We start from the raw sequence: 13696 nt of genomic DNA on the forward strand, positions 1-13696 counted from the left end.
GACGACATCTTAGGAAGTTCCTGGGTGACCTTTATGGTGAGTTTGCAGTATTCTCTTCGTTTCGTAAGGTAGTGCACGTCGTAATGTTCTTCTGAGGAGTATCTGTCGTTGAAGCTGCGACTTCGGTGGGAAAGTCTGAAACCCAATGGCTGACTTACTAAGCGGTACATGGACGTGGCACAATGCCGTCGCTAGCCATGTCTCTCTCAAGATGAGAGCAGTTTGTGAGGATTTCTGCGGCAGGAGAGGAACTTGACTTGCTCCTCAGCAAGTTGGTTCAATCAAAGCATCACAATTCATATCTACACAGGGTATCTCGTAACGGGAAATGCCATATGTACACTTCCACCATGCCACGCTATGCCATGAAACAACCACTGGAACGCCCCTCGCTCATGCCACGCTCCACACGATGAAACATCCTCATCAAGCAGTAGTCAACCTCCCAATCGCCGGCCTGTCTCCCGACAAAGTCTTAAACAAATCCACACGCGGCATCGGATGCGTCGGATCCTTCGATCCCTTCTCCTCGACATCTGGCGTCGCGACAACCGTCTCATCCGACTCACTCTTCTGCTCGCCCTCAGGCACGACACTGACTTGCCGGCCCTGACCTCTACCACCTTGCTTTGCGCCCTTGTTCTTCTCCGCGCCCGTCGCGAAACTCGTCTCGTTTTCTTTTCTTCCATTCGGAAGCACGTCCTCCGTTTCTTCAAAGTCCTCCGGCTGCTCCATAGCGGGAGCTCTCGGCTCCTCTGCGAGTTCCATTTCTTGCTTTCTCTTCGAGAAGTGCTTCTCCAAATCCCCGTCTGCCCTGCGAACTTTCAATGCACGCTGAGCGGTGTGCACATTCTCCAACGCGCCGGCGTCGTGCCACTTCTTTCTCTCTTGGCGGAACTTCCATTTACCCGAGAGGTCCTTACCGAGAGTGTGCTCGGCTTCATTCCAGATATCTTCGTAGACCTGCCAGCCGTCGAGCACGCGGGTCTCGATATCCTCGAGTTGCTTAGAGTCGTTTTGATTCCGGAGTCGGTAAACATCCCGAGAACCCTGCGTGAGATGAGCGCGGCGGATCCAAGATTTGCTTCCTGGGCCGTCATTTTCGTTGCGCTTTTGGAGATAGACGACCACGCCTTTGCCAATGTACGCCGGTGGAGCGATGACGGCTGCGATATTCTTCAACACGAAACCACCGAGGCCCTTGCCGACTCCCGTTCCAGCTCCGGAGAATTTCGCTGTTGCCGTGTCGCCATCTTTCCAGCCGTGAACAGGTTGCATGACCACACCAGTCCATGCATCGTAAATGCCGTAGGTGAGCTCTTTACGCGCCGCAACCACGCCGGATTTGAAGCCTGTGATTCGCACAGGTTTGCGAACGGTCGAGTCGCCCCAGAGTCGAGGAGCGTTGTGGAAACCTTGAGCTACAGCGACGTGGATGTTTAAGGGCATGGTGAGGAGGGCGGCTCCAGAACTTATGATTCCAGTGCGGAAGTCTCCGGCGACTTCCTGTGCGAGAGGCTCGGCTGGGTCGGCGGAGAGGGCGGAGCCCGTGGTTTGCTCGGTTTGCGTGCGATCGTTGCCCGGCCGTTGGTCCTGTTCCTTGTCGTCCTGTTCCTTGTCGTCCTGTTTCTTATCGTCCTGTTTACTCTCATCCTGTTTCTTATCCTCGATATCCTTCTTCTCCTCGCCCTTCTTCTCCTCCCGCTCCTCCGCCTTATCAGCCCTCTTCCCCTCCTTCCTCATCCTCCTCTCCTCCTTCCTCCTCTCCCTATCCTGTTTCTTCTTCTCATGCTCCGCCCTTTTCCTCATATGCTTCGCAACCCTCACAGGGACCATCCCAACTCCACTCCCAATCCCCGTCAACGAATTCATAACCGCACCTCCCACGCCACTAAGCGGCTCCCCTGGCCCATCAAAATCATTCCAAGCCATATGCCTCAACAACCTCAAGTCCTTCGACTCGACCCTGCCCTTTTCGATCAAGATCTCCGCCGCTAGAGCCGAAAGCCTCATCGAGGAGCCTTTGAGTTCCCACACCGCGACTCGGTCGTCGAGGATGGAACACCGCATATTATGCCATCCCGCCAACGGCAGACTGCGATGGAAGGACTTGACGGCGTTGTGCGCTCCGCTGCCTTCCTCTTTCATCCCATCCGCCAATTTCTGCACGTTCTGCTGCGCTTCCTCGGTCAGACACTGCTTGATGCCCTCCGCCAACTTCTCCGCCGTCAGGTTCTTCCATGGTATACACTCGTGCGCACCAGCTTTCGCTTCCGCGACTCTCGCGCCCCAAAATGGCTGATCGCCAAAGAACGGCACGATCATTGTCGGTTTCGCACACTTCAGGCCAATCGCCGTGGTGCCTGCTCCGCCGTGATGCACGACCGCTTTCACGCGCGGGAACAACCAGTCGTGCGGCGTATTATCCAACATGAAAATGTTCTCCGGCGTGTCCTCGTTCGACTGACCCAGGCCTCCCCAGCCTTTATTCACCAACGCCCGCACACCCGCCATTTTCGTCGCCTTGAAGATCATCTCCGTAAATGCATTCGGGTCGTCCACGACGATCGAGCCGAAACCAATATACACCGGCTCCTCGCCAGCCTCCAAGAACTTCGCAAGATCGTCCGGCGGTTTAAAATCCTTCGCTAGATCCATAAATACGAACCCGGCGATATCAATTTCCGGACCCCAGTCCGCCGGTTTGGGACACAGCGACGGCGACCACATGTACGTGTACGGCACTTGCATGCGGTACAGCGCACCGGGCGCCCAGAGGGAGGAGACGGGCTCAAGACCTAATGTGCGGACGCGGAAGCGATTGACAATGTCGCCGAGGCCTTGCCAGGTCATCATTTCGACCAGAGGATAGGACATGAAGTTGACGTAGTTGGCGTCGACATTGGATTTGCCCTTTTTGATGTTGGCGAGTGGATGCGGGAAGGCCATGGTCGGGGAGTAGGGGAAGGTGAACATGATGTGAAGGGGGATACCAAGGCGTTCGGCGATGTGCTACATGATGTGTTAGCTGTGATCCCCTGCCAGTGGTTTTGAGCTCTTGCAACTTACGACGTGTGCCATCGAAGGCGGATTGGCAATAATTGCATCCGCAATGAACGGATGCTTATCACCCATCATCTTGAGATTCATCGCGTCTCTCTCGTCATCCGTGACATTCGTACAACTCCGCCACATACCCTCAAACATTTCTCCCATCGCCGTCCTTCTTCGTTGGATTTCGCCTTCACGAATTGTCTGCAAGTTCGGTATGAGACCTGGATTCTTGACCATGAACGCCATCAGTTCGCTAGGATCGCCTCCGATCGAGAAGAACTCCAGATCCGTTTCTTTCTGCACAAATTCTCGGAAATTCGGATGTGTAGCGAAGCGTACGCGGTGTCCATAGTCTCTGCTCAGGATCTGGCCGATCTCGAGGAACGGCTGAATGTCTCCACGACTGCCAATGATCATGATGACAATATTCAGCCGAGGGCGAGTCGCGGTCGTGTGCAAGGAAGAAGCAACGGACGCAGCGTCTGCGTCGACGTCTGCAACAGGATGATCGGCGTTATGCCGTCGTATTTTGGCTTTGCTGCGTCCTGGAATATCCAGGTGGTGCTTGACCGTGTGTCCCAAAGCTTTGGCGATGCATCCCGTATCTTTCGTCTCGTTGACCGAAATATTAAGTCTGCCATCCCGCTTCGACACCTTGCCTTTGCTCTGGAAGTGTTCGTTCCCCAAATTGAAGTGCGTGTACTGACCCCATCGTGCCCGTGGTCTCTTCGGCTTCGTCTTTCCATCCGTCTCCTCTTGCTCCTTCTCACCTCCCTTCTGTCCTGACGCCGGATCATCCTCCTTCTTCACCCTCTGCCTCCCACCCGCATTCTCATCCTCCGAACTCGAATCCGAATCAAACTCCAACGGCCCAAAATCATACTGCATCCCACCAGCCGTATTCGTCCTCTTCCTCGCCATAGCATTCGACCTGAGAAACGTACTGCTCTTCTTCAGCACTCCCGGCCGTGGTGTCGACCCGATCGGCGCAGTGCGATGCGTCTTCAACTTCGGCGTGGGAGGATCAAAGTCCACTTCTTCGGGAGGATCATTGCGGCGGTTCGTCGTAGAAGTACGCTTGACGTCTTCTTGTGAAGTGGATACTGTGCCGGCTCCGGATCGCGACGGAAAGTAGGACCCTTCTCCTTCGGCTTCCGCGGGAGGGTGCTGCTTCGGCGCTGACTGTTGGGTCGTTGGGTCATTGGAGGCATCGTTTTCGAGATGCGCTCCGAAGTCGACGCCCGTGAGGCCTTGGGTCGGGAGAATTGACTCGCCGGTGTTGGCGCGGAGGAGGGTTGGTTCTGAGGGTCCGCGCGCTGGCTGTTCAGGTGAGGTCGCCATATCTTCAAGTCGCAAGGCTCAAGGGTGTATCTGATCGTAGTGCTACCGAAGGATAAACAACCCTTCCTGTCCTCGCGATCACGCCGTCACGCTTCGCGCATGCAAGACTATGAAGCTTCTCCTTCCAGAACGTGGTATCGAACAAAGCAGAGACCCGCAATGGAAGCTCGCGGCTCACGTTACGTTCCCTCGCGTCAGAAGGCGTCACCGCAAGCAGAAAAGTACTAGCATACCACTCCACTCCGCGGGATCCCGTCTCGGCGCACCCAAGAAGCAAAAGGCGACTCGGCCGGCAGTCATCGGAAACAGGAGGGAAGAAAAGTTTCAGTGTGGACGGAACTCGGTGCGAAGGACGGAGTCAGGATGACGACGACATGGACGACGTCTGCAGGTCCAGTCTGGACTGACTGCATGTCGTCTCGTCTTCCTCTTTCACAAAAGCGCTTTGGCTGTGGTTGTCTTCGGAAGGAACATTGAACATGACATCACACTCGCGAAGCAGCTTTCAAAAAAGAACAGCGGCCGTTCGGGACCTGCGTTTCGAGTTGCACCGAACGCCAACAAGCATGGCATGGATATCCGGGCTGCGGAATGCTATGGTTTCCGTTTCCACGCGTACAGAACATGTTCATCTATACCGTTCACAGGTTTTACAGCTGATGTCTGAGATGTACGAGGATCATCGAGTAACATCGACATCATTTGCATGATCGACCGGTCCTCGGCATGCGCCGTCTACCGTCTACCGATAAGCCATCCGCTGCGCTTTGGAAATTACACGCGCGCCACCCGATCCATCGCAATATTGCGATCATGATGTAATTGGATGACAGCCCAACGGGCACGTGCTAGCATGTTGTTCAAGGCGTCCTTCTCTTCAACGGCGAAGTCAACAAGCTGATTGTAGTGTGCTCGCTGGAATATTTGATTAGCGGAAGACGCGAGCGATGCAAGTCAACATTGCTTCATTGGTATTCGCGGAAAACAGAGCAAGGAGGAAGTTACACATTAATTAATTTTCGTCGTCGTTGCACGCATGCGTCCTCTCCCTCTTCTCCCGAGCGCTCACACATCATCCAAACTTCGTTCCGTCCAGTGAGAAAATGAGAGATCGAACGCGCGGCGAACAACTCTTTCTGTCGATAGCATCGCCGTGGATGCACCTCGCGACAGAAGATAGATACGAGAGTCGTTACAAGAGATAACTGCGGTCCGGTCTTCGTTCGGAAAGTCCAACATCGGTCGAGGTGCTGTTGTTTTGGTATAGGTTTCGTTGTTTTCGTGTTTTCTTGGTTCTCCGACCGCGACAGTTCATCCTTCAATGCCTCCCATCGCGACGTGCTGTTTATGGTATCCTGACACAGTGGTACTCTCGAGCTGTTCGAGTCCATTCTTAAACCTGGCTCATAGCCGGTCCGCGACGGATGCCACCACGAGCTGGGGAGCCGCCCTTGAGGCCGAGTCCGGTGAAGACGAGGGAGCCAACGAACGCGGCCCAGCCGAACCAGAGGAATGCGGTGGCGGCCTGGCCTTCGCGGCAGGCGGATCCACGCTGAGAAGCGCCGCGAATGACAGAGTTGCTTCGGAGGTAGTCCTGCGATTGAAGCGTCAGTCGTTGCACGATGTTCGCAGTGGTATTTTGCACAAGCGACTCACATTGTTGCTGCAGCTGTGCGCACCGAGTCTAGCGGCGAGAGCGACGGCCGCGCAGAACCAGAAGAGGACAATGATGGCGTCAAGAGCGAATGGGATCGCGGGCATGATGGACCACTCCTCCTTGATGGTCGCAGGGATCAGGAAAATGAGCGCGAGCATGGCGATGACGGCGCAGAACATGGTGTAGTTGACGACGGCAGGGTCGGCGCCCATGGCGATCATGTTACCGACGAGAGCCATGACGATGAGCGTGCAGAAGAACTGTGTCGCGGAGACGTGTTAGTTGGCATGTTTTGAGAGCTTTGCGCGGGTCGGAAGATCGAGGAAGCGCGTACCTGGAAGCCACGAAGGGCCAAGTTAATGATGTTTGCCATTGCGATGGTGGTAGTGAGGGTGTTGCGAGATGAGACGACGGTGGTGTCGAAGGAGGAAGTGTGGCGTAGAGGACGAGAGAGAGGATCTGGGAGTGGAATGCAAAGGTGAGAAGAAGGAAAGGGAGCGGATCCAAGGTACTCTAAAAGACCGGAAGCAGAGGATCGGACGGCCGTTGACGTAGCGGGGAGGAACAAGCTCGCTGCCAGTCACAACTTTGACTTTTCTCGACCACCCAACTCTCATCATCTGCATCATCATCATCATTGACTCGTCCAAAGTATTGCCCGTATTTACCTCATCATCATGTAGAGAATTGGTCATGCACTCGACGATGTGAGCTTGACCGACATTTGTGTGTGCATGCGGTCATTCTTGCGGCTCTGCTATTGTGAATTCCCTCGCGGAGGTCTGGCCCTCTCTGCGCGTTTCTCTTTGGATGATCCGAGCGTGAAAATGTGGCTTTGTTCGGATCATTGGATGGCGACGTTTTCGAAAATCAAGAGCCACAGTCGTGATGCTTCTCCGCACCGAGTGAGGCGTGTGACCGGGTTGTAGGCCGCATTCCACAGGCCCGAATACCAGGGTGCCCTGTCCTTGCATTCACGCTGTGTGCTGGTTGCGACTGTGAACGAATCGCTGCGATGCGATCCTGCAGACTTCGAGTCTCTTCCTTCTCCTACACTCTTACAAATAACCATCACCATGCGCCTCGCACAGGAAACTCAGCAAAGTTCAATCAACATCCGTGCATCCCGTTCCGCTACCGTTCGCAAGCCCGATTGAGATCGGCAGACACGTTCCAAGGAAGATCCCACGCGGAGAATATGTCGTGCATGTTTGATAAATGACAGGTCGCCCTCGCAAAACAGATGTACAACAACCACACGGAGAGATCAGAGAGAGGTGAGTAGAAGCAGACTGTGCCTGCTGAAAGACGTCTTTCTTCCTCTTCCGCTTCTCCTACTCTTCCTCTTCCTCTTCCTTCTCTCCTCCTCCTCATCAATCTTCTCGATAACACAACGGCCCAATTCCACCCAATCCAAGGCACGCAACCCCGACAACGTACCCCATTCCTCCGGCAGCAGACAGTGGATAGGTGCTGCTCCCAGGCACCTCCTTCAGTAACAAAAACTATCCGGCCCACTGATCGTGCATAAGTGGAATGTCGGACACCACTTTCCGCCCACTTCACATTTCACTAGCAGCCAGCCATAGTCAGTACATCTGGTCGGAATCGCACAAAAACAGGTGGTGGTTGACAAGGTAACTCCACATATGATGACATTTCTTATCATCTCCGCAACCGTAAAAACCACAGCATGTCGTCCAGATGCTGCAGTCCGCTGTCAAAAGACCCAGTTTGGACCTAAATTCTGTCGTTGCATGGCGACATACCGCCTTCTTCTCCGTTTGCGTCTCCGTTTACGCAGCGTGACCAGTCGTCTGGGACATCTGTTCGATGGCCATGTTTCCGAGCGGCTTCGACAGCGATGGCGAGGATTGCGTAGATGTAGAGCTTCATTTCTTTCCTCGAACGTCGGGTACTGGCTTCGGATGCGAGATATGGTGCCAGCGGTGGGCATGTTGGGAAGAGGAATCTTGGAGATGTGGACAGTTCGGCAACAGGAGGACCGGACGGAAAGAGCGGGCGAGCCACTAACGGCGATGAATAGCCCTATTCTTCAAGAACCAACAGGGCGAATTGCGAGGTCATGGATGGTACATCCTTATAGCAGCTTCCTCGGCCAGCCAGGCATATCGCATGGCACTCCTGTTAAAACAAGGCCGGCCAATCTTCTCTCCTCGGTCAATATCTCCATGTTGACAGATCCTTTACATCATCGGGCGCTGTCTCAGCTATGCCGACGCAGACATGACTCGCGATACGGGATGGACATACTGCAATACCGGCGATACGTATGACGAGAAGATCCGACCTTGCCCGAGAGCGCGATTGCACGCCGAAGAATGTACATATGTTCGCCCTTCAATGCCCCGATCCAGTCCACCCGATCCCAAAATCGCGCTCTTCAGAACCCGCATGCCTCTGTAGAGTACAGTGGGAGCGAGCTGCCCCTCACCATCTCCTCATGGACGAGCCTCTCCTCCTGGAGGCTTTCCTGGACGACCTCTCCCTGAAGGAGGCTTTCCTGTACGACCTCCTGAAGACGACTTTGCTGGAGCACCACCTCATGCTGGAGGCGAGACACACGACCCACCAAGCCCGTAGAAGGGATCCCCTGCACAGTACTTCGGAGGTGGGCACCAGCTCCCTCCTTTCTCGCACGTATCTGTCAATTGGTCAGTATATTTTGTCGGCCGTTGATCAAGGTAGGGAATCAGCATACGTCGACAAACTTTGCCAGAGCCTTCCTGAACGCAGACTCTTCCATCGCAGCATGTGGTCCAGATCGCGCAGGACTCTGTTGAGATCGTTAGTATAGACCTCCAAGCTCGGGTTGAACGGACGATGTACCTCCTTCTCCGTGCGCACAAGGTTGCCATTCGGCGACCGCCAGAGCGACGGCGGTTGCGAGGAGTCCGTAGATTTGGAGCTTCATGTTTGTTTGTTGATTTTGCGGAGAGCGCGTGGGCCAAAAAGATCTTCGATGTGTGGGAAGACAGTCGAGACGGAGGGTGCGACAGAGAGTGGGCGAGCTGCCCATAAGAAGTATCGAAGTGCGCCGGCGGTGCCGGTGTACTGACCAGGCATCTTCGTTGTAAAAGGGCGGTCTGCGCAATCAGGGATTTTTTTATAGCAGCTCATACGGAGTCGACCTCGTATATCGCAGGGTTGGACTATGCTGAGACTGGCTCGATCCTTGTGGTCTGGCCTCGCGGTAGCGTTACATGCATGGAATGGACCACAAAGTGTTCAAACAGTCAGACCGACGGCGTGGTTCACACTCGATGGGATTGGTCCGATCGTTGCGGTCCAGCTGATCGACATGGATACCTGATCACGTCTTTCAAGTCCATGTCGTTCAACCCTGTGAGCCATACCGACAACTTCCGCCATTCGCGAGATGGAGAAGAGCACAGAAGACGGCTGACTCGCTCCCTCGTCGTCCACTTGTCCCGAACTCAGGACCCGAACTCAGGACCGACAACGAAGAGGCACGAAACTCTTGCCCGACAACATAGACCCAACAGGCCGCAACGAAGACACCAAACCAAAACAATGAAGCTGCTCACAGTACAGCACCTTCGCACATCGGAGTGCTCACCTTGGTGGGCACTTACAGGCTCAAGGGGCCATGTCTGGGACCGAGCTAGCCCACTTCCTTGTAATTAGGTCTAGGGGTGGCCATCCATAGTGGAACATAGGTTTGTCCGCGTGGGCTACCGTACGGACTAAATGGACCGTTCTGTGGACGATATTACCCTGTCTAGCATAGCAATACGCGACTTCCGGTGCAAGTCGGAATACTTCCATGCATTGATAGAGACGTAGAGTAGCAGCCGATCCTCGCACTCGGAATCTTCGTACGATGTTGTTCGCCTTCGCTGTCGCTGTCGACAGAATCGAGAAGTAAGATGCCGGTAGGTTGCCTGTCGCAAAGGGTCTTCGTTCGGGTTAGCGCCTGCTCTATATAGCTGGCTTGATCTAGTCCGTAGTGGTCGAAAGATACGTCCGCGTGGCCAACCTAGTCCACCCGCTGATATGGATCTTGCGGATTTAATCTGGCCAGCTCTAATCAGGTCATTAACCTTAGACAATGTTCGAAAGGTGAGCACTCCGATGTGCGAAGGTGCTGTACGCCGCCGTCTTCATCGGCCTCGCCAGTCCCGTGCTCGCGGGACCGCCTCGCACGGTATGCTCCATGTTTGCTTTCCATTTGTCGCCTGCTGACATCCATATCCGCTCTTCCCGCTGAAGTACAGTCGATGTGCCGGGAGTGTACTGACCTTGCATCGTGTATAGTGAGGCGAACCATTGCGGTTGCTATGCTCCTCCGGAGTAACGTCGCACGCATCAACTTGTTTGTTCGGACATCGGGGTTTGCTTCCGGGCGCGAGATGAGTGTACCAGAGATGGACCGGGCGTGTCGACAAGTGAGTCGATGCGTGTGGCGAGCAAATTGGTCCTTGCACGACGTCCTGAATGTAACGACAAGCAGCACTCCGTTGCAATCAAGAGACCAACCCTCATCCACGTCCTTTCTCCGGCCTCGACCGTGTCAACTTCCTCCCTCAATTTCAATCTGAATCTCCCCTCCCAACCAAGGCGCCATATGCGGCACCCACTTGCCCACCTTTCCATCAAACAAATGCTTCTTGTGATACACATCCACCAACGCATCCTCGCCATACTCCTCGGCCAAAATTTCCGGATACGCAAACGGCACCCACGCCGGCGCGCCCTCGAATCGACTCTCTCTCAACGGAAACACATCATCGTAAGCATAATGGTGTCCATCTTTCACCGTCATGACCTCCACATCCCCACCATTCATTTTAAAGCCATTGCCTCGCAATGTCGTAATGTCAATAAACAACCCACTCTCCATATCCAAGAATCTCGCGTCGATTTTATTGTCCTCATCCTTACTCCGATCGACCCAATGCGGGTTGACATCCAACACGTACTTCTTCACTCCACCTTTCCCTTCCCCATCGTCGAATTCCCAAGTCGACATATTCCACTTCGTCGCGAATATACCCATGGTATCCTCATCGACCATGACGTCCACGTCCGAGTCCCAGGGGAGGATGAAGCCGTTCCAGTACCAGCCTAGAAGGGTGCCGTGGGCGAGCCAGGTCGTGACGTTGATGAGGTGGGTGGTGGTGTGGAGGTATGCGCCTATGAGGGCGGAGAGGTGGGCTGATTGTTGATCCAGTGGGAGGCGGGTGCTGGAGAAGTGGTCTGAGTAATGTCCGGAGAAGACGGATTCGTGGAAGTATTTGTTGGCAGGGTCGGGATCTTTGTAGCGGATTCCGGGCGGACGGGCGGTGGCGGATGGAGGGAGGGTGAGGAGGGTGAGGAGGAAGGTGAAGGTGGAGAGTGGTAGTAGCATTGTGGTTGCTTTGTAGAGATGTTTCATGTGAATTTGGGAGGATTGGAAATTGGTTGTAGTGGACGAGCTATGCTGAATCTGAATATGTTGCTATGCAATTTTATGGCCGGATCCAAGTCCAGATGCGCATTCCAATGACTGCTGGGATAGCAATGTCGTGAGGAGGAAGATGTTACATTCGCAGGCGGAACCAGAATCGTAAGGATGCTACCATCGTATGGCGCCGGCTTTCACTTTCCGGAGCATTGGCAAAGCTCGTAACAGTAACAACACCTGCTGGTCCGGCCACTCTGAGCTGTAAGGTAATGAAGAATGTCAAAGTTGATGAAGAGGCGATGGTCGCGTGACCAGTCTCCTGAACTGTGACGCGGCCTTTAGATTTGAGATCGATGCTTGACTCGGGTGGGGACCGAAAGTGTCGATCATTTTATGCGGGTTTCGGCGTTGATACATTGATTGATGAACATGAGGGTTTTGGCTGGACCGGAGCTGAGATACACGATGTATCGAGTTACAGGTGGCATGTGAATTGTACAGTGGGAGGAAATAAAGGAAACATGACTCGAAGTCGTTCAATCGACGTGCATTGTTGGCTGTACTAGTACCGGAGCGCCGGACGAACGTCCGCACTCACTGGTGCGAGGATGACTACCGTATACTTTCCAAGGTCCAGCCTCATCGCCATAACGAGTCTCCACAAGAACGATCATCTCACGAAGACTTCAATACCGCAAAGACCTCCTCCAACTCTTCCCAACTCACCGTCTCCCGTGCCATCCACGCACTCACCCTCTCCGGCAGCGGCTCATACCTCGACTCCCTCCTTTGAGCCGCCGCCCGTCTCAAAGCCAACATCTTGTGCATCAGATCCTCATTCTCTCCGGACTCATTATTTTCGCTCCTCAGTAGACTCGAAAAGTCATCCCAAATTGTGGCCAAGTTCGCTCCGTAAAACGTACCTGTGCGCGCAACGCGTTCCACCGCTGCAATACCATCTTTGGCATCGCGGACTTGTCGATGGAAGCTCATTGCGCGGGAGCGCGCTGCGGAATTAGTCGGGAGAGGACGAGCTTGGCCGAAGTCTGCGAGGACGATGTCTGGGTAGTCGCGGAAGGAAGAGGGGCTGTTCGGGTCGGGCTTGCGCATGAGTAGGTTGCCAAGATGCACGTCTCCGTGGCGGCTTGCTGGGAGGTTGCGGAGGCGTTGATCACCGACGATGCCGAAGTGGATGAGCAGTAGCGCGGAGGTGAGTTGGTGTAGAATGTGCCAGATGAACGCTTCCGGGCAGAAAGGCATGGTAGAGCTGGGCTCGGTGTATGCTTCGAGCAGATCCTCGAGGGAGCCGGCGGTCAGCAGTTCGAGGGTGTACCAGTTCTTACCTTCGCGCAGAGGATCACAGGAGAGAACACTCACGATGTTAGAAGATGAGGCGGGAGCGAAACGCTGCAGAATGTCGACTTCCAGATTGAGATCATCGCCGGAATCTGAGCGATAGCCGTTGTCGCAGGGAATGTCGGAAATTTTGACGACTTGCAGCGCTTCGCGGAGGTCGACGAGGGTCTTGCGTTTCGTTGCGAGAGCACGCTTGTAGGCTGTGAGGATGCGGTCAGCGCGAGCTTTGGGAATGGAGGCGTACACGTCGCCGAAGCATCCATTGGTCAGCTTCTTGATCATGTAGTTGTCCTGCAAGTACGATGTCGGGAGTGGTCCAGTAGGACATTCGGGGACGGTTTGAGACGGCATGATGGTTGGTTTGAACTGGCAGGTTGAGGTGCGAGGTTTGGAAAGGAGACTGCCAGCATTGTTGCGCTGTTCGAAGATGTATATAGCAGTTGAGTGTTTCTTTCAGATTTTGCAAGTCACTCACAATGCCCTTGTATATTCGATCGGCTTTGTTCGAGTTGGTGACAGGAAACAAAGAGAAGGAATAGATGGTCAAGGGGCGAACCATCGTACATTGTGCAGGTCGGTGTCGTCTTACCACTACCGCTCCATGGGAGCGGCTTGATGTTCTCGAGGATGACGTGTGAATGTGATAGTTCTGCCGCATACATGAGGGTCCACGAGATGAAGCGCGCTTCTTTGGCGTCCTCGTAGTATCTGGAGCGCCCAGCAGGAAGACACGGCGGCTAGTCATCAAGTATGGCGTCTTGACTACCACATCGTCCTATCAGTGACATTCCTTCTCGCAGGCTCGTAGGATCATCGGCTTCGTAGGACTGCCGCATTGCTCGCAAAACCTGCTTGTGTGA

The 13696-nt window shown here is 54.4% G+C and overlaps 4 protein-coding genes across 4 annotated transcripts; all 4 read right to left on the reverse strand.

Annotated features, from left to right (window-relative positions):
- Positions 1 to 1017: 1017 nt before the first annotated feature.
- MYCGRDRAFT_20207 (uncharacterized protein) lies at positions 1018 to 3798 on the reverse strand (the record flags this gene model as incomplete). The annotated part of the gene is made up of 3 exons (XM_003857661.1): positions 1018 to 1734; positions 1822 to 3012; positions 3070 to 3798. Coding segments are annotated over 3 exons (2637 nt in total), but the record flags the coding sequence as incomplete, so codon positions are not given.
- A 1822-nt stretch (positions 3799 to 5620) lies between these two features.
- MYCGRDRAFT_102052 (uncharacterized protein) lies at positions 5621 to 6522 on the reverse strand (the record flags this gene model as incomplete). The annotated part of the gene is made up of 3 exons (XM_003857660.1): positions 5621 to 5989; positions 6052 to 6312; positions 6387 to 6522. 3 exons carry the CDS (start codon positions 6423 to 6425, stop codon positions 5789 to 5791), a joined length of 501 nt encoding a protein of 166 aa, XP_003857708.1.
- A 4145-nt stretch (positions 6523 to 10667) lies between these two features.
- Positions 10668 to 11342, reverse strand: MYCGRDRAFT_26233 (uncharacterized protein; the record flags this gene model as incomplete). The annotated part of the gene is made up of 1 exon (XM_003857659.1): positions 10668 to 11342. A coding segment is annotated over one exon (675 nt), but the record flags the coding sequence as incomplete, so codon positions are not given.
- Positions 11343 to 12155: 813 nt separating this feature from the next.
- On the reverse strand, positions 12156 to 13187 carry MYCGRDRAFT_88783 (uncharacterized protein; the record flags this gene model as incomplete). The annotated part of the gene is made up of 1 exon (XM_003857658.1): positions 12156 to 13187. One exon carries the CDS (start codon positions 13185 to 13187, stop codon positions 12156 to 12158), a length of 1032 nt encoding a protein of 343 aa, XP_003857706.1.
- Positions 13188 to 13696: the final 509 nt, after the last annotated feature.

Source organism: Zymoseptoria tritici, chromosome 1, assembly GCF_000219625.1.
Source record: "Zymoseptoria tritici IPO323 chromosome 1, whole genome shotgun sequence".
NCBI lineage: Eukaryota > Fungi > Ascomycota > Dothideomycetes > Mycosphaerellales > Mycosphaerellaceae > Zymoseptoria > Zymoseptoria tritici.